We start from the raw sequence: 19191 nt of genomic DNA on the forward strand, positions 1-19191 counted from the left end.
GGAGAGAAGAGACTGGGAACGGGTCCATACAGAGTGAGGTAGATTGGGGAGAGGAGAGACTGGGGAACGGGTCCAAACAGAGTGCGGTAGATTGGGGAGAGGAGAGACTGGGGAACGGGTCCATACAGAGTGAGGTAGATTGGGGAGAGTAGAGACTGGGAACGGGTCCATACAGAGTGAGGTAGATTGGGGAGAGAAGAGACTGGGGAACGGGTCCAAACAGAGTGAGGTAGATTGGGGACAGGAGAGACTGGGGAACGGGTCCATACAGAGTGAGGTAGATTGGGGAGAGGAGAGACTGGGGAACGGGTCCATCCAGAGTGAGGTAGATTGGGGAGAGTAGAGACTGGGAACGGGTCCATACAGAGTGAGGTAGATTGGGGAGAGTAGAGACTGGGGAACGGGTCCAAACAGAGTGCGGTAGATTGGGGAGAGAAGAGACTAGGGAACGGGTCCATACAGAGTGAGGTAGATTGGGGAGAGGAGAGACTGGGGAACGGGTCCATACAGAGTGAGGTAGATTGGGGAGAGGAGAGACTGGAGAACGGGTCCATACAGAGTGAGGTAGATTGGGCAGAGGAGAGACTGGGGAACGGGACAGAGTGAGGTAGATTGGGGAGAGTAGAGACTGGGGAACGAGTCCATACAGAGTGAGGTAGATTGGGGAGAGAAGAGACTGGGGAACGGGTCCATACAGAGTGAGGTAGATTGGGAGAGGAGAGACTGGGGAACGGGTCCAAACAGAGTGCGGTAGATTGGGGAGAGGAGAGACTGGGGAACGGGTCCATACAGAGTGAGGTAGATTGGGGAGAGGAGAGACTGGGGAACGGGTCCATACAGAGTGAGGTAGATTGGGGAGAGTAGAGACTGGGGAACGGGTCCAAACAGAGTGTGGTAGATTGGGGACAGGAGAGACTGGGGAACGGGTCCATACAGAGTGAGGTAGATTGGGGAGAGGAGAGACTGGGGAACGGGTCCATACAGAGTGAGGTAGATTGGGGAGAGGAGAGACTGGGGAACGGGTCCATACAGAGTGAGGTAGATTGGGGAGAGGAGAGACTGGAGAACGGGTCCATACAGAGTGAGGTAGATTGGGGAGAGGAGAGACTGGAGAACGGGTCCATACAGAGTGAGGTAGATTGGGGAGAGGAGAGACTGGGGAACGGGTCCATACAGAGTGAGGTAGATTGGGGAGAGGAGAGACTGGGGAACGGGTCCATACAGAGTGAGGTAGATTGGGGAGAGTAGAGACTGGGGAACGAGTCCATACAGAGTGAGGTAGATTGGGGAGAGAAGAGACTGGGGAACGGGTCCATACAGAGTGAGGTAGATTGGGGAGAGGAGAGACTGGGGAACGGGTCCAAACAGAGTGCGGTAGATTGGGGAGAGAGGAGAGACTGGGGAACGGGTCCATACAGAGTGAGGTAGATTGGGGAGAGTAGAGACTGGGGAACGGGTCCATACAGAGTGAGGTAGATTGGGGAGAGAAGAGACTGGGGAACGGGTCCAAACAGAGTGCGGTAGATTGGGGACAGGAGAGACTGGGGAACGGGTCCATACAGAGTGAGGTAGATTGGGGAGAGGAGAGACTGGGGAACGGGTCCATACAGAGTGAGGTAGATTGGGGAGAGTAGAGACTGGGGAACGGGTCCATACAGAGTGAGGTAGATTGGGGAGAGTAGAGACTGGGGAACGGGTCCAAACAGAGTGCGGTAGATTGGGGAGAGAAGAGACTGGGGAACGGGTCCATACAGAGTGAGGTAGATTGGGGAGAGAAGAGACTGGGGAACGGGTCCATACAGAGTGAGGTAGATTGGGGAGAGGAGAGACTGGGGAACGGGTCCATACAGAGTGAGGTAGATTGGGGAGAGGAGAGACTGGAGAACGGGTCCATACAGAGTGAGGTAGATTGGGGAGAGAAGAGACTGGAGAAAGGGTCCATACAGAGTGAGGTAGATTGGGAGAGGAGAGACTGGGGAACGGGTCCATACAGAGTGAGGTAGATTGGGGAGACTGAGAGACTGGGGAACGGGTCCATACAGAGTGAGGTAGATTGGGGAGAGGAGAGACTGGGGAACGGGTCCATACAGAGTGAGGTAGATTGGGGAGACAAGAGACTGGGGGAACGGGTCCATACAGAGTGAGGTAGATTGGGGAGAGAAGAGACTGGGGAACGGGTCCATACAGAGTGAGGTAGATTGGGGAGAGTAGAGACTGGGGAACGGGTCCAAACAGAGTTTGGTAGATTGGGGAGAGAAGAGACTGGGGAACGGGTCCATACAGAGTGAGGTAGATTGGGGAGAGAGAGACTGGGAACGGGTCCATACAGAGTGAGGTAGATTGGGGAGAGGAGAGACTGGGGAACGGGTCCATACAGAGTGAGGTAGATTGGGGAGAGAAGAGACTGGGGAACGGGTCCATACAGAGTGAGGTAGATTGGGGAGAGTAGAGACTGGGGAACGGGTCCAAACAGAGAGCGGTAGATTGGGAGAGGAGAGACTGGGAACGGGTCCATACAGAGTGAGGTAGATTGGGGAGAGGAGAGACTGGGGAACGGGTCCATACAGAGTGAGGTAGATTGGGGAGGGAGAGACTGGGGGAGTCCATACAGAGTGAGGTAGATTGGGGAGAGAAGAGAGGGGAACGGGTCCATACAGAGTGAGGTAGATTGGGGAGAGGAGAGACTGGGGAACGGGGTCCAAACAGAGTGCGGTAGATTGGGGAGAGGAGAGACTGGGGAACGGGTCCATACAGAGTGAGGTAGATTGGGGAGAGTAGAGACTGGGGAACGGGTCCATACAGAGTGAGGTAGATTGGGGAGAGTAGAGACTGGGGAACGGGTCCAAACAGAGTGTGGTAGATTGGGGACAGGAGAGACTGGGGAACGGGTCCATACAGAGTGAGGTAGATTGGGGAGAGGAGAGACTGGGGAACGGGTCCATACAGAGTGAGGTAGATTGGGGAGAGGAGAGACTGGAGAACGGGTCCATACAGAGTGAGGTAGATTGGGGAGAGGAGAGACTGGAGAACGGGTCCATACAGAGTGAGGTAGATTGGGGAGAGGAGAGACTGGGGAACGGGTCCATACAGAGTGAGGTAGATTGGGGAGAGGAGAGACTGGGGAACGGGTCCATACAGAGTGAGGTAGATTGGGGAGAGTAGAGACTGGGGAACGAGTCCATACAGAGTGAGGTAGATTGGGGAGAGAAGAGACTGGGGAACGGGTCCATACAGAGTGAGGTAGATTGGGGAGAGGAGAGACTGGGGAACGGGTCCAAACAGAGTGCGGTAGATTGGGGAGAGGAGAGACTGGGGAACGGGTCCATACAGAGTGAGGTAGATTGGGGAGAGTAGAGACTGGGGAACGGGTCCATACAGAGTGAGGTAGATTGGGGAGAGAAGAGACTGGGGAACGGGTCCAAACAGAGTGCGGTAGATTGGGGACAGGAGAGACTGGGGAACGGGTCCATACAGAGTGAGGTAGATTGGGGAGAGGAGAGACTGGGGAACGGGTCCATCCAGAGTGAGGTAGATTGGGGAGAGTAGAGACTGGGGAACGGGTCCATACAGAGTGAGGTAGATTGGGGAGAGGAGAGACTGGGGAACGGGTCCAAACAGAGTGCGGTAGATTGGGGAGAGAAGAGACTGGGGAACGGGTCCATACAGAGTGAGGTAGATTGGGGAGAGAAGAGACTGGGGAACGGGTCCATACAGAGTGAGGTAGATTGGGGAGAGGAGAGACTGGGGAACGGGTCCATACAGAGTGAGGTAGATTGGGGAGAGGAGAGACTGGAGAACGGGTCCATACAGAGTGAGGTAGATTGGGGAGAGAAGAGACTGAGAAAGGGTCCATACAGAGTGAGGTAGATTGGGGAGAGGAGAGACTGGGAACGGGTCCATACAGAGTGAGGTAGATTGGGGAGAGGAGAGACTGGGGAACGGGTCCATACAGAGTGAGGTAGATTGGGGAGAGAAGAGACTGGGGAACGGGTCCATACAGAGTGAGGTAGATTGGGGAGAGAAGAGACTGGGGAACGGGTCCATACAGAGTGAGGTAGATTGGGGAGAGAAGAGACTGGGGAACGGGTCCATACAGAGTGAGGTAGATTGGGGAGAGTAGAGACTGGGGAACGGGTCCAAACAGAGTTTGGTAGATTGGGGAGAGAAGAGACTGGGGAACGGGTCCATACAGAGTGAGGTAGATTGGGGAGAGAAGAGACTGGGGAACGGGTCCATACAGAGTGAGGTAGATTGGGGAGAGTAGAGAGAACGGGTCCATACAAAGTGAGGTAGATTGGGGAGAGGAGAGACTGGGGAACGGGTCCATACAGAGTGAGGTAGATTGGGGAGAGTAGAGACTGGGGAACGGGTCCAAACAGAGAGCGGTAGATTGGGGAGAGGAGAGACTGGGGAACGGGTCCATACAGAGTGAGGTAGATTGGGGAGAGGAGAGACTGGGGAACGGGTCCATACAGAGTGAGGTAGATTGGGGGAGAGGAGACTGGGAACGAGTCCATACAGAGTGAGGTAGATTGGGGAGAGAAGAGACTGGGGAACGGGTCCATACAGAGTGAGGTAGATTGGGGAGAGGGGAGAGACTGGGGAACGGGTCCAAACAGAGTGCGGTAGATTGGGGAGAGGAGAGACTGGGGAACGGGTCCATACAGAGTGAGGTAGATTGGGGAGAGTAGAGACTGGGGAACGGGTCCATACAGAGTGAGGTAGATTGGGGAGAGAAGAGACTGGGGAACGGGTCCAAACAGAGTGTGGTAGATTGGGGACAGGGGAGAGACTGGGGAACGGGTCCATACAGAGTGAGGTAGATTGGGAGAGGAGAGACTGGGGAACGGGTCCATACAGAGTGAGGTAGATTTGGGAGAGGAGAGACTGGAGAACGGGTCCATACAGAGTGAGGTAGATTGGGGAGAGGAGAGACTGGAGAACGGGTCCATACAGAGTGAGGTAGATTGGGGAGAGGAGAGACTGGGGAACGGGTCCATACAGAGTGAGGTAGATTGGGGAGAGGAGAGACTGGGGAACGGGTCCATACAGAGTGAGGTAGATTGGGGAGAGAGAGACTGGGGAACGGTCCATACAGAGTGAGGTAGATTGGGGAGAGAAGAGACTGGGGAACGGGTCCATACAGAGTGAGGTAGATTGGGGAGAGGAGAGACTGGGGAACGGGTCCAAACAGAGTGCGGTAGATTGGGGAGAGGAGAGACTGGGAACGGGTCCATACAGAGTGAGGTAGATTGGGGAGAGAAGAGACTGGGGAACGGGTCCATACAGAGTGAGGTAGATTGGGGAGAGAAGAGACTGGGGAACGGGTCCAAACAGAGTGCGGTAGATTGGGGACAGGAGAGACTGGGGAACGGGTCCATACAGAGTGAGGTAGATTGGGGAGAGGAGAGACTGGGGAACGGGTCCATCCAGAGTGAGGTAGATTGGGGAGAGTAGAGACTGGGGAACGGGTCCATACAGAGTGAGGTAGATTGGGGAGAGAAGAGACTGGGGAACGGGGTCCATACAGAGTGAGGTAGATTGGGAGAGAAGAGACTGGGGAACGGGTCCATACAGAGTGAGGTAGATTGGGGAGAGAAGAGACTGGGGAACGGGTCCATACAGAGTGAGGTAGATTGGGGAGAGGAGAGACTGGGGAACGGGTCCATACAGAGTGAGGTAGATTGGGGAGAGAAGAGACTGGAGAACGGGTCCATACAGAGTGAGGTAGATTGGGGAGAGAAGAGACTGGAGAACGGGTCCATACAGAGTGAGGTAGATTGGGGAGAGGAGAGACTGGGGAACGGGTCCATACAGAGTGAGGTAGATTGGGGAGAGGAGAGACTGGGGAACGGGTCCATACAGAGTGAGGTAGATTGGGGAGAGGAGAGACTGGGGAACGGGTCCATACAGAGTGAGGTAGATTGGGGAGACAAGAGACTGGGGGAACGGGTCCATACAGAGTGAGGTAGATTGGGGAGAGAAGAGACTGGGGAACGGGTCCATACAGAGTGAGGTAGATTGGGGAGAGGAGAGACTGGGGAACGGGTCCATACAGAGTGAGGTAGATTGGGGAGAGAAGAGACTGGGGAACGGGTCCATACAGAGTGAGGTAGATTGGGGAGAGAAGAGACAGGAGAACGGGTCCATACAGAGTGAGGTAGATTGGGGAGAGAAGAGACTGGGGAACGGGTCCAAACAGAGTGAGGTAGATTGGGGAGAGAAGAGACGGGGGAACGGTTCCATACAGAGTGAGGTAGATTGGGGAGAGGAGAGACTGGGGAACGGGTCCATACAGAGTGAGGTAGATTGGGGAGAGAAGAGACTGGGGAACGGGTCCATACAGAGTGAGGTAGATTGGGGAGAGAAGAGACTGGGGAACGGGTCCATACAGAGTGAGGTAGATTGGGGAGAGGAGAGACTGGGGAACAGGTCCATACAGAGTGAGGTAGATTGGGGAGAGAAGAGACTGGGGAACGGGATTCATATTGTCTGACTAGGACCGGATCTGACTGAGCGAATCTCAGGGTTACAAATTCAGCCCTGAGTTAAAAAGATAATAGAATGAGGTATTTTCATTTAGAGTGGAGAAGAATAGTTTCAAATTGACTTGTTGCCCTTACCAAATTGAACGCAACCTGCTTTATTCTCCTAACCTTGACATATTTGTACACCGATAGCTTCAGCCTAACGCTTTCAGTCTAGGATCCTTTCTTTTTGCAAATATTATTAAAAGCACTCTAAAAGTTCACTGAAGATAATTATGAACCTAACTACCACTATTTGTACAAGTGTGTCCTCCAACTCAGCGAGTCCTCTAGCTACCTCACTGAGAGCACTCCTACTCTAAAACGCTGCCTCTCGCTGGGCCCTTAATAAAAGCTATCCTCCATCCAGCCCACAGCCTCTGTTTATAAGGCTTTGCCGTACTGAGGAGGAAATCATTTATATGGCCAATGTCAGTTGATCATTGATTTAGTAATGGCTTGTTTCCCCCGGAGGCTCTAACCACTAATACTGTATACAGGGCTGATTCTGAGACTCCTGTGACTCTCACAGATAGCTCTCTCTCCATCCTCCACCACAATGAGCCGTCACTTAGAGCAAAACAAACACTCCACTAGCAGCCACTAGTCACATACAGTATTTGTATAGAGAATATCATAGCCTGAGAAATAAAGCCTACTGTCAGTGGCTGTTACTGTATGTATGTTGAAGCAGCAGCAGTGATAGGTGGACAGACAGAGAGTGGGATGCTGGCTGATTGGCTGGATTCCTGGCCGGGTCAGTATTGTCTTGTCATCCTTCAGGATCTCTCCCCCTGTTCTGCCTGGGTCTCAGTGTTGAGGAGGATTGATGAGGGGAATCGCTTCTTCCTGTTGAGGGATTACAATAGGTGTGTGAGTGAGTGAGTGAGTGAGTGAGTGAGTGAGTGAGTGAGTGAGTGAGTGAGTGAGTGAGTGAGTGGGCCGCAGGCTGCAGGCAGGCAGGGTGGTGAGGGCACGGAGCGGAGGGAGGGACAGATGTGTTGGCATAGGGCCACCGGGCCCACTGAGAGACAGAGAGACAGACAGGAGGACACCCAGAGACGACTGCCCCCGCAGGGAGAAAAACACAGTCTCATGATGCCTGGGAAAAGAACTACGGGTATAACTCACTCAGTCTATCCTTCCGACTGTATGATAAAACACACAGAAAATATGAGACACGAGGTTACCTATTTAATGTGTGTCACGTGGCTTTATTTCATGTGTTCTTGGTTGATACCCCAATGCCAATCGTTAAAGTCATTTCCCAAGTAGATAACAACATGAATCATGAATCATTAAGATATTATTTTTACGGACCATTTCAAATCCAAATTGACAAGGTTTGATTGGCTTGTTAGTGTATTTATTTGTGCCGTCTGTGTTTTCCTCTTGGTGAGTGGAACTTAACCGTGCGGTGCATCCGATGATACTCTTATTGAACCTCTCTGGTTAGGGCCGCAATAAAACAATACATTAGTTAACAACTTTCCCTCAGCTTGGCACATGCAGAAGTCTTTATGACCAGCTTGCACTCACTTTATTAACAGTAACTTATTACAATATGCTCAATAAAACACTAATTCAGCTTTATAAACGGTTGCTTTAAAATGTTTGAGCGAGACAGGGAGATTAGCTTTTATTTATTTGATCTTCTAAAGAGGCTGGGGGTGAGATTGTCAGCAGTGCTTACCTGCCTCTTAGGGTTACACTGTTGTGGTTTCTGTTCAACATGGGATTCTGGCAGTGCTCAGTGCCAGGTGCTGAAAGCCCTGTTTATACCAAACACTAGCCCAGAAACATCCCTTTGTTCAGATTTATGAGCACCATTAGTTCTTGTTTGAATGTAGTGAAAGACTAAGTCTAATGTAGTCAGCTCATCTTTGCTCTAGGTGTCTCAATCCCTCTGACTTTTCACCCACATCAGACAAATTACAGGATAGCTGCATGAACAAGCTATGTACCAGATCACAATGGAGATAGTAGATAGAAACATATTGTAGTTGGCAGTATCGGGTCATTGGCAGGCTTTACATTGCAACATGGTGCCTGCTAGGAAACGAGCAAGAAACTTGGAAGAAGTGGAGACGGGGTGGGGCCTGTATCCAGCTCCGTAAAGCCCTAGAGAACACACAATGAGGAAGAACAGAGAGTCTTAGGGGGCTGGGCCCGCTCCCCACTTCCTCCTCCAGGGGAACACATTCCGGAAACATTCTAGAGTAGTTTTGTCTCGTATGTTGCTATCTGTGCTAGTGGCAGAGCAGTGGGGGTTGCTGCCAGGCCAGGGTCCCCAGGGGCCTGTGGTATCGGCGGGGCCGGAGGACGGAGGAAGTTGGTACGGGTCCAGTGGGGCCGGCCGGGCTCAGTGACAAGCTGAGCTGTCTGCCGCGGGGACGCTGGGAAAATGTAAATAAGAGTCTGATAAGAGCTATTGTTTTCATTCCATTCTCATCCTGTCTCAATGGACTGCTCCAGAGCTGTACAGCATTTTATCTCAGAGGAGAGAGGGAGAAAAAGAGGGAGGAAGAGAGGGAGAAAGAGAGAGGGAGATATTTTAAGAGTCCCCTTTAAGAAAATAGAAAATAAGCTCAATGGGACTCTTCATTTATCTTCATTTAAGCTTTTTTCAATGACAAGCCAACTACATTATTCCATTTTCTGAGGACTTTGGTATCTCTATCCCCACAAAGATAGACAAAAACCCACTGATATTGTCAGCCCCAATGCAACCTACAATATAAACATGGTGTTGGTTTTAAGATCTTCAATATAAATCACCTGGATTTGAATATTCTACCTTTTCCTATGAAACATATCTGGTTTTGATTACAAGACCAATGAGGTGTGATAGTTGTATGATTTGTTACAAGTGCTAAAAATGAACACTGTGCACCTACTGCTCACATCTTAATATGACACTAACTAGTATTCTGATGAAGCACTTTTTCCATTGGCATGTTTCATCTCCCAAGAGAAGACGGACAGGAATTTGAGAAATTAAAACAGCACACACACACACAGAAAAACACACGCACACTACTATTAATCTAAATTCCTCTAAAAATGGTTTAGCCTTTCTAAGACCGCTGTGAAATAAGCCAGACGACTGAGCCATTTTGTGTGTGTTTTCCTAAAGTATGCCTGCATGAAAATTATAACAGCAATATTTTCATTTGGGTATGCCTATTTGGTTCTAAGCTGTTGGAGCATTGAAAGGTGTTTCTAAGTTATTTTATACACTAATCCAGGCCATTATTCACTCTCCCAGGTGGAAAAGAGAAAGTGCAGGCAGGCAGGCTCTCTTACACATTCCAGCTGTAGGCTGTCTTGTGTGAGGGCTTGGCAGGCTGTGTCTGGCCCAGGGTTGGGGATGGAGGTGCAGTATGGAGGAGTCAGGGAGCGGCCACTCTCAGGGGAGGGGAGGGGAGGGGAGGGGAGGAGGCGGAGGAGGAGGAGGAGGGAAAAGTGGGAGGGGTGGAGTAGAATGGGAGCTGGCACCATATTATCTACAACAGTTGGTGCATTCCTTAATGATCAAGTGCTGGAGCAGCATCTGTGGTGATGTGTGTGTATGTACATACATCTGTGTGTGGGTTTGTGTGAAAGCAAGTGTGTATATATTAACATGAGTTTGTGAGTGTGTGTTTGTGTATTAAAATAAAATAAATAAATACAACATTTTATTTCTGCCTGAGTCGGTAGAGGAGTGTATTGCTGTTGTTGTGTATCTGTACTGAGGGAGGGCTGTTATCTGGGGGAGTGTGTTGATGTTGTTGTGCATCTGTACTGAGGGAGGGCTGTTATCTGGGGGAGTGTGTTGATGTTGTTGTGTATCTGTACTGAGGGAGGGCTGTTATCTGGGGGAGTGTATTGCTGTTGTTGTGTATCTGTACTGAGGGAGGGCTGTTATCTGGGGGAGTGTATTGCTGTTGTTGTGTATCTGTACTGAGGGAGGGCTGTTATCTGGGGGAGTGTGTTGATGTTGTTGTGTATCTGTACTGAGGGAGGGCTGTTATCTGGGGGAGTGTGTTGATGTTGTTGTGTATCTGTACTGAGGGAGGGCTGTTATCTAGAGGAGTGTGTTGATGTTGTGTATCTGTACTGAGGGAGGGCTGTTATCTGGGGGAGTGTGTTGATGTTGTTGTGTATCTGTACTGAGGGAGAGCTGTTATCTGGGGGAGTGTGTTGATGTTGTTGTGTATCTGTACTGAGGGAGGGCTGTTATCTGGGGGAGTGTGTTGATGTTGTTGTGTATCTGTACTGAGGGAGGGCTGTTATCTGGGGGAGTGTGTTGATGTTGTGTATCTGTACTGAGGAGGGCTGTTATCTGGGGAGTGTATTGATGTTGTTGTTATCTGTACTGTACTGAGGGAGGGCTGTTATCTGGGGGAGTGTGTTGATGTTGTTGTGTATCTGTACTGAGGGAGGGCTGTTATCTGGGGGAGTGTGTTGATGTTGTGTATCTGTACTGAGGGAGGGCTGTTATCTGGGGGAGTGTGTTGATGTGTATCTGTACTGAGGGAGGGCTGTTATCTGGGGGAGTGTGTTGATGTTGTTGTGTATCTGTACTGAGGGAGGGCTGTTATCTGGGGAGTGTGTTGATGTTGTTGTGTATCTATACTGAGGGAGGGCTGTTATCTGGGGAGTGTGTTGATGTTGTTGTGTATCTGTACTGAGGGAGGGCTGTTATCTGGGGAGTGTGTTGATGTTGTTGTGTATCTGTACTGAGGAGGGCTGTTATCTGGGGAGTGTGTTGATGTTGTTGTGTATCTGTACTGAGGAGGGCTGTTATCTGGGGGGGAGTGTGTTGATGTTGTTGTGTATCTGTACTGAGGGAGGGCTGTTATCTGGGGGAGTGTGTTGATGTTGTTGTGTATCTGTACTGAGGGAGGGCTGTTATCTAGAGGAGTGTGTTGATGTTGTGTATCTGTACTGAGGGAGGGCTGTTATCTAGGGGAGTGTGTTGATGTTGTTGTGTATCTGTACTGAGGGAGGGCTGTTATCTGGGGGAGTGTGTTGATGTTGTGTATCTGTACTGAGGGAGGGCTGTTATCTGGGGGAGTGTATTGATGTTGTTGTGTATCTGTACTGAGGGAGGGCTGTTATCTAGGGGAGTGTGTTGATGTTGTTGTGTATCTGTACTGAGGGAGGGCTGTTATCTGGGGAGTGTGTTTGTTGTTGTGTATCTGTACTGAGGGAGGGCTGTTATCTGGGGGAGTGTGTTGATGTTGTGTGTATCTGTACTGAGGGGAGGGCTGTTATCTGGGGGAGTGTGTTGATGTTGTTGTGTATCTGTACTGAGGGAGGGCTGTTATCTGGGGGAGTGTGTTGATGTTGTTGTGTATCTGTACTGAGGAGGGCTGTTATCTGGGGGAGTGTGTTGATGTTGTTGTGTATCTGTACTGAGGAGGGCTGTTATCTGGGGGAGTGTGTTGATGTTGTTGTGTATCTGTACTGAGGGAGGGCTGTTATCTGGGGGAGTGTGTTGATGTTGTTGTGTATCTGTACTGAGGGAGGGCTGTTATCTGGGGGAGTGTGTTGATGTTGTTGTGCATCTGTACTGAGGGAGGGCTGTTATCTGGGGGAGTGTGTTGATGGGGATCTGTCCTGGGAGGGTTATCTGGGGGAGTGTGTTGATGGGGATATGTCCGGGAGGGAGAGGAAGCTTGCTCACCCAGGGGTGAGGCCCATGGAAGAGGAGCGGAGCTCAGTCACTCCCCCTGCCCTCAACCCCTGTGTGTATGTGATCCCACTGCCAGGCGGGGAAGCAGGGAGTCAACACACACACACACACACACACACACACACACACACACACACACACACACTGCACCGCTCTCATCCCGGGTCAGGGGGACAAACTGTGAGTTGGGGATTGGAAAGTCAATAAAGCAGAAGTAATGTTATAGTGACCTGAGCCTGTGATGTCCTGTTGGCCTCTGCCACGGAGGAAGTGGACAATCAAACAAAATGGCCACTCCGCTTGATCTTTTTGAAAGCCAACGTTAAACAGAGGCAGGCTAACCATTGAGCCCCTATTACTCCCAGCCTCCCAGTCCCTCTGAACTTGATGTGTTTTCATAGTGAGGTATCATGTTTGGATTGTGGATGAAGGGTGAAGACATTACACCCCAGATAAAAGGAATCATCAGCTGTGTACTTTCTAAACTGTTTACTTTCTAAATCCTCTCTCTTCCTCAGTCAGAGGAAGAGAGTCGATAATAATGGGAGAATGATCCAAACCATTTAGGATCTCTCTCTCTCTCTCTCTCTCTCTCTCTTGTTCTCTCTCTCTCTCTTGTTCTCTCTCTCGCTCTCTTTCTCTCTCGCTCTCTCTCGCATGTCTCCTATTTTGTACAGTATAATGTAAGTTAGTATATCTGAAAAATTAACAATTAAATTAAATATCAAATGTATTGTATAATGATACATCTTTACACAACAGATCTAGATGATAATTGTATTCTGTTCGTTCCACTGCCTCCAGAGCATGTGATGACTACTATAACCTGAAAACACAAAGCACTCCTAAGACAATCCCTGAATGCATCCAGAAGTATGTTCTTATGAATTGTACCCTTTAGTTGGCAGAAGGAGACCACAAATGAGCCATTGTCAGGAGAGTGGTTAAACCATTCCTGATGGAGTCCCAATGCTTTCTGTGAACTGCAACTATGTCTGCTTTTTCTGTTTGCCCTTCACTCCCTTTCAGAGTGAACAAACCCTGTCTTACACTCCATGATGTCATCTTCGGGCAACATGACACTTGAAGACAATCTGTTTAGGGCTCCTGTTTTCAGGAACAGTCATGTCAGTTAACACGGAGCCCGACTTAGAAACAACAGCAGCATGGTTCTATATTTACTAGAGAGTAGACATCATTCCGGAAAAGTTGACATGCAGTCTTAACTATATATCAAGACTTAACCAGCAGTATGAAGGTATGAGAGGAGATCTAGGACTGCTCTGATGGGTAAGTCAGGCATCAGCTGGTGGGTAAGTCCACAGTGACAGCCCCACTGTGAGTAGGAGAGAGACAGATAGATAGACAGACAGCAGGGCCCTGCTTAGTGCTCATCCTGGATCTTGGTATAGTGGCCTGGCTGTCTTAGTGCAGTTCAGACAGGGGGCAGCGTGCCTGGGAGCCTGCAGTTTGACTTGGGGAGGGAGGTGGAGGGGATGGGAGGAGAGAGGGGATGGGTGGTGTTTGATGGGAACAGGCTGACCTCTGCGCAGTGCGGGGACCGGCGAGGCCCGGGTCGGCTGGGCCAGCAGTGTGTTCTTTATCAGCTACCCCAACGACAGCATGGCAGATTCCAGCCATTCCTCCACTGATTCATTGTCAGCCGGACAAATGTTAATTGTTTTCATCACTGGTGGCTGTGAGAACGCTTGGACACACCCTGTCTCACCCCTTACCTCCTTCTTAATGTCCCTGCACTGTCTCTGCCCTTACCATGGCTATACTGTCTGTCTCCCCCCTCTCTCACCCCATCTATCTGTCTAACCTTTTACCGTCCTCAATAGGTGCTCAAGAGTGAATGTATTTTAATCTACCATCAGTAATTAGAGCTATTCAATTGGGAAAGAAGTGAATGGTTTTTAGTTGTAATTAATAATATTCACTCTGAATGACAAGTGACATTGTCTTGTTTTAACCAAGAAGCTGTCAATGTTTTATTTTGACCATTGGGGACAGGACACCTTTAGTGTGTATGTGTGCATTAACATACACAGCTAGTTTTGACAAGGAGTGTTGATGGGTGTGTTAGTTGTGTTAGTATTACTGGAGTGCTGAGGCATGCGTGAGAAACGGACACTTTTGGCATGTGAATGACAACAGAGAAAGCACCTCTCATTAGAAACATATTTCCTCTACCTCCATTTTGTTATGAGAAGAAAAAGTTCAGGCTCCTTTTCATTGTTATACAAATACCAGTAATTCAATTCAAACTGAAATTACATGAATGAAATTGGAACCTTCAAAATATTATCGTAAAAATCAAAATACATAAAAATTTAATTTGGATTTGATGTACCCTTTCCTGAAAGAAATCCGTTGGAGAGGTGAATTTGAAAATGAAAGCATTTTAAAAGGTCTCTTTTCTTTCCCATGTCTTTCAGAATCCAGTTGCATGGAAACACTTCTGTCAAAAGACTGGAAAGAGAAGATGGAAAGGCTCGACACCGGTGATCTTCTGGGAGAAGTTAAAGGTAAGCTTGATGCTGAGGTCACTCACAACCGCAGCGCTCTCTTGTAAAGAGTGTCTTAAAGTGAGATTAGCAAATCCTTCTATTCCTATCAGACATACATAATCTATACATAATCTAAGAAACAGGCTTGCACTCTGAAATTAGACAAAAGCTCTTGGCTGCCTTCCCTAGTTATTTTCTGCACTTTCCTTATCTGTTATGTCAAAATGCCTCTGTCCAGAGCCCTCTCTTTAAATTCCAACCCCATTTCCCAGTCTGTCATTTTGTTTGTGTCTGTGGTTTACTGTTAGAGACTAGGCAGTGGTCTGCTATATAAAACTATAAGACTAGAGACACTGCTTCCTACTCATGCAGTGGGTTCATGTCGAGAGAGGAGAGATGAGGGGAGATAGAGAAGAGAGAGGAAAGAAGAGAGAGGAAGGAAAGTGCAGAGACGAGGAGAGCCCTCTCTCTTCTAGGTCTCTCACATCTGAAAGGAATTCTGCCTTGAGTCTGGTAGTGAACACCCTGCACAGCCCAGCTCTGCCTCCAAATCTGTATTTATGCGCAGGGAAGGTGGGCCTGGGTTGGGCAGGCGGCAGGTCCAGTTCCTAGCACTGACTGTTACTAAAAAAGTGTTTATGTAGCTAGCAGAGAGGAAGGCACACTACCAGCTGTCCGATAACACCAGTCTCCAGCTCTCTACCTCTCTCTCTCTACCCCTCTCTCTCTACCCCTCTCTCTCTCTTTCTCTCTCTCTCTACCTTTCCTTCTTTTCTCTATCATTCACTTCCCTGCCAACACCCATACTCTCAAGCCTGTATCTCACAACACAAAATGGTGTATATTAATGATTGTATTATTAATATTTACATGAATATACTCATATCTATATATCCACGTCATTTAAGCTGAACAAAGACGATGCTGCTCTGCTCATCATGCACAATTGTAGTCATCAGAACTATTCAAAGACATCTGAAAGTAGCATTCTGCTAGCGCGTGCACTGGAAATGTTTTGCATTTTTTTATGATGTACTCCCACTTTAATAGCTCTTTTAATCATATGGTTGGCAATCATAAATAATATTTGTCCTTGGTTTTAATTATGGGATGACATTTTCTCTGTGTGCCGGGGAAGACAATAACTAATGCATGTTGTAATAAGTATATCCATGGTCAATAACCTTAATGAGCTGAAATATGAATCATGTCTTGGTAAACCAGATTCATTGTAGCTGATCCTGTAGATCAAAGTGCAGTGGAACAAATGTTTAAAATGATTTAGCCTTTTGAAAGCAGATCTATTTAAATGACAGGGCATTTTTCTGTTTGATAAATGGTACGGGTGAGGTTATTCCACAGCGGTGTAAACAGGTAGCGAGGGAGCCTGATAATGCCCACTGTGGCCTTTGTTGACTCACATGCAGGGAGACACAGTGAACACTAGACTTAGAAATATAACTACTTTTCATATCACACCGGTAGGCTGTCTAAGGTTTTTAATTAGCCTGCCATTTCATATGACTGTAGACATTTCAAAGGACTGCTTTGTGCTCCCCCTTACAAATGTCTCTTTCTGCGTTTGAAGTCTGCCGGATGTAAATACTGGCAATTAAAAAGAAGCCCAGGGTTGGAGACACACAAGGTCCTCCTAATTAAACCACAAACAAAGGCACCAAGCAGAAAACACCTTCTGATTACGATCTAAAGTGTTATGATGAATCAGAGTATTAATTGTTAGGTTAAAATCCATACAAAGGGTAAGCATGCCGGTAGGTTTAAGTTAACGGAGGACAGCGCTGGATAAAGGCTAACATCCGTAAAAGCTACCTACTGCCTCAGTGGCCTTGATACTCATTCTCTACTCAGCGGACATTAAATCTGGAACCAATGGCATTGTACATTCTACCTAGACTACATCCTTTGTGGCATTGTTCCGTTGTTACAAAAGATTGCTTTTGATGTTCAAAGATAAATGAATTAAATATAAAATTCTGTCCCTTTTGAACCGAAAGACTGGTAATTTGTACGTTTCTTTCCTCACAAGGCTGCCTTCCTTTCAATCAGCGGTAGAGAATCTAAAAGTCTCTGTAGTTTTTGCTCAACTGCTTTCCATATTTTCCACCTTATGAACCTGTCACCTTGTCGTACTGTTGTAGTTGCAAGAGGAGGAATCTGCTGGGTTAAGACTCACAGTGGAATTATCACACAGGAGAAGACAATAGGTGGAACAGAATTTTGACCAAAGGCTTCACTTCACCAATGAAAAGAAGTGCATTCTTTTACACTATGCATTTGTGTTCAGACATGCCCAGACTACATTATGCTCTTGGGGTAAAACACAAAGTACAGTCAACATAACATGGTATCAAAACATCTGAGGTTGGCTTTCTTTTATCTTACACCCAGTTCTACGCAACCAAGCATTTAGTGCCTCACGTACATAGTTATAGTTTATTGTCATGTGCTTTCCTGCACTAGAATGGGTATGTGGTTAAACTGATACTGGTACTTCCAGTAAAATGGAGACAGTTTGAACGGTTTCCATCAATACAGGTTAGGAAGTCTGCTTAACAGAGACATAGAGAATACAATGATTTGGGTGTAATGATGTCAGATGTTTATCAGCCTTGTCCTTTAAGCTGTGAGAGATGAACAGCTGCAGGAAGAGAGAGGGAGGGAACGGTTTGTGAAGGAGTATTAGTGGTGGATTACTTTTCACCAGCCGATTCCAGGGGTAACTGTTTGTTTTCATACCTGAGCTTAGCTGTCAATCATGAGGAACGGTGAGAAGGGAAATGAGATCTCCTGAACAAAACCACAGAGCAAGAGAGGGAGGTGTGGGGGGAAAGAGTGAGAGGGAGGGAGAGAGAGAGAGAGGAAGAAAGCAGGATAGAGGGAGAGGAGAGAGAGAGCACAGAGAAAGATAGAGAGACCTGGGACATGGTTGCTCAGACATGAGGCTGTTTTAATTATGGTCCTTCAAAGAGAATCTCTTTCTGTGAAAGCTGTGCCACAACGGCAGAGAGATCTCATACACTATAGTATGTTTCCAGTATTCCTGTCCTTTATTCTGGCTATACTGTTTATGTTTGTAAATTGTTTTTTAAATGGTCAATGATGGGGAGGTGCCTATTGTGGTTGTTTGATTTAATTGAATCATTACAAGCCCTACCCTCCTTTATACAATAAAACATAGACTTTTTTTGTGTTTTAGGGTGATATTTTGGAGGAAAACCGGAGTGATTTTAGCTAGCCTCTCTCCGTGCCTCACATATGCCAGTTGAAGAATTCAGGTGATGTGCATGTATTTAATGTAAATTCCATTGGAATGTGAATGCAGGTTTATGGGGGAAAGGCTTGGTCAAATAAGCTCTCCCTGTGCAGTGTGGCTTTCATTTAGACTCAATCAGGGCCTTTGAGACCCACACACTGCAGGACTGTTTAACTTTCCCTGTAGCCATCCAGTGTCCGACAGCCCCCGGAAAAACGCCAAAGCATTTATTCAACTGAAGAAAAAATGTGGTAGTTAAATTGGAACACAAACTGCATTCATTTTCTCGGAAGGTTTGATAAAAAAGGAAGCTAAGCATTGTACATTTGCGTTAAAATGGCAGCTTCAATTCTATATAAACTAAAATCAAGCCTCTTGCACTTTCATAATCAATTTGTGAATGCTGTCTATGTGACAGAGGCGGGGTGCACATTGACAGTCCTGTGGCAGACAGATAAGTAGAAGCTCTTTAAGGGGAGAGCGAGGAGTGAGGCCGGGCAGGGCCGCAGCTGAGACTGATTTGATGCTGCTCCTACCTGGCCTTGCTTCTCCCATAGTAGTCCTCTCTCCCAGAGAGCTGGGGTTGTTCAGCCAGCTGGGTTTACTTCAAAACATGATTATTATATTTAACATTCAGCTTCATTCTTAATGGCTCTAATAAAGTCTAGAGCGAATGCCAATGGAGATTCCACACTATATCTGCAAATACACGCGGAATCACAAGTGGGAGCACATTTCTATCGGCACAGGAAAACATTGTCATTTCATGTTTCTTTCTTTGTGAAACCCCATCAATATAAATCCTCTAGTTTCCAGCTCTAAAATACTACCCTGTTTCAAAATACTCACACAAAATACTCACACCATGTAAAAACTAAAAATGTCACTAATAAACAGTGCATAAACATTAACAAATCTATCTCAAAATATTATACATTGCTTCTTAGTGGAATTGAATGTAAGGTGGTAAATGTGACTGTCACGAAGTCTAAATGACCTAGTGAATCTGTGTTATACAGCTATGTGTATTTTGAGGAGAGAGCTGTGTATGTTTGATAGTGAAACCTCTATTTAGAGCGGAGGGAGGGACCACCTCAACCCATCACACACTGAAATATCCTTCCAATTCCCCCAATTCAAAAGTGCCACAGTTTGCATTTTTCTCCCAACACTTCAATAGTCTTCTGTTGGCCC

General features: G+C 47.7%; 1 protein-coding gene across 1 annotated transcript in view; it reads left to right on the forward strand.

Annotated features, from left to right (window-relative positions):
• The window catches only part of LOC135565125 (transcription factor SOX-6-like), a 189963-nt gene that overhangs the window by 127927 nt on the left and 42845 nt on the right, over nucleotides 1-19191 (forward strand). Inside the window, exon 6 of the mRNA XM_065011167.1 lies at nucleotides 14652-14741. Within this exon, the coding sequence (XP_064867239.1) occupies nucleotides 14652-14741 (90 nt within the window). The remainder of the gene's footprint in view (nucleotides 1-14651; nucleotides 14742-19191) is intronic.

The sequence above is a fragment of the Oncorhynchus nerka genome, linkage group LG27 (assembly GCF_034236695.1).
Source record: "Oncorhynchus nerka isolate Pitt River linkage group LG27, Oner_Uvic_2.0, whole genome shotgun sequence".
In the NCBI taxonomy this organism is placed as follows: Eukaryota; Metazoa; Chordata; class Actinopteri; order Salmoniformes; family Salmonidae; genus Oncorhynchus; species Oncorhynchus nerka.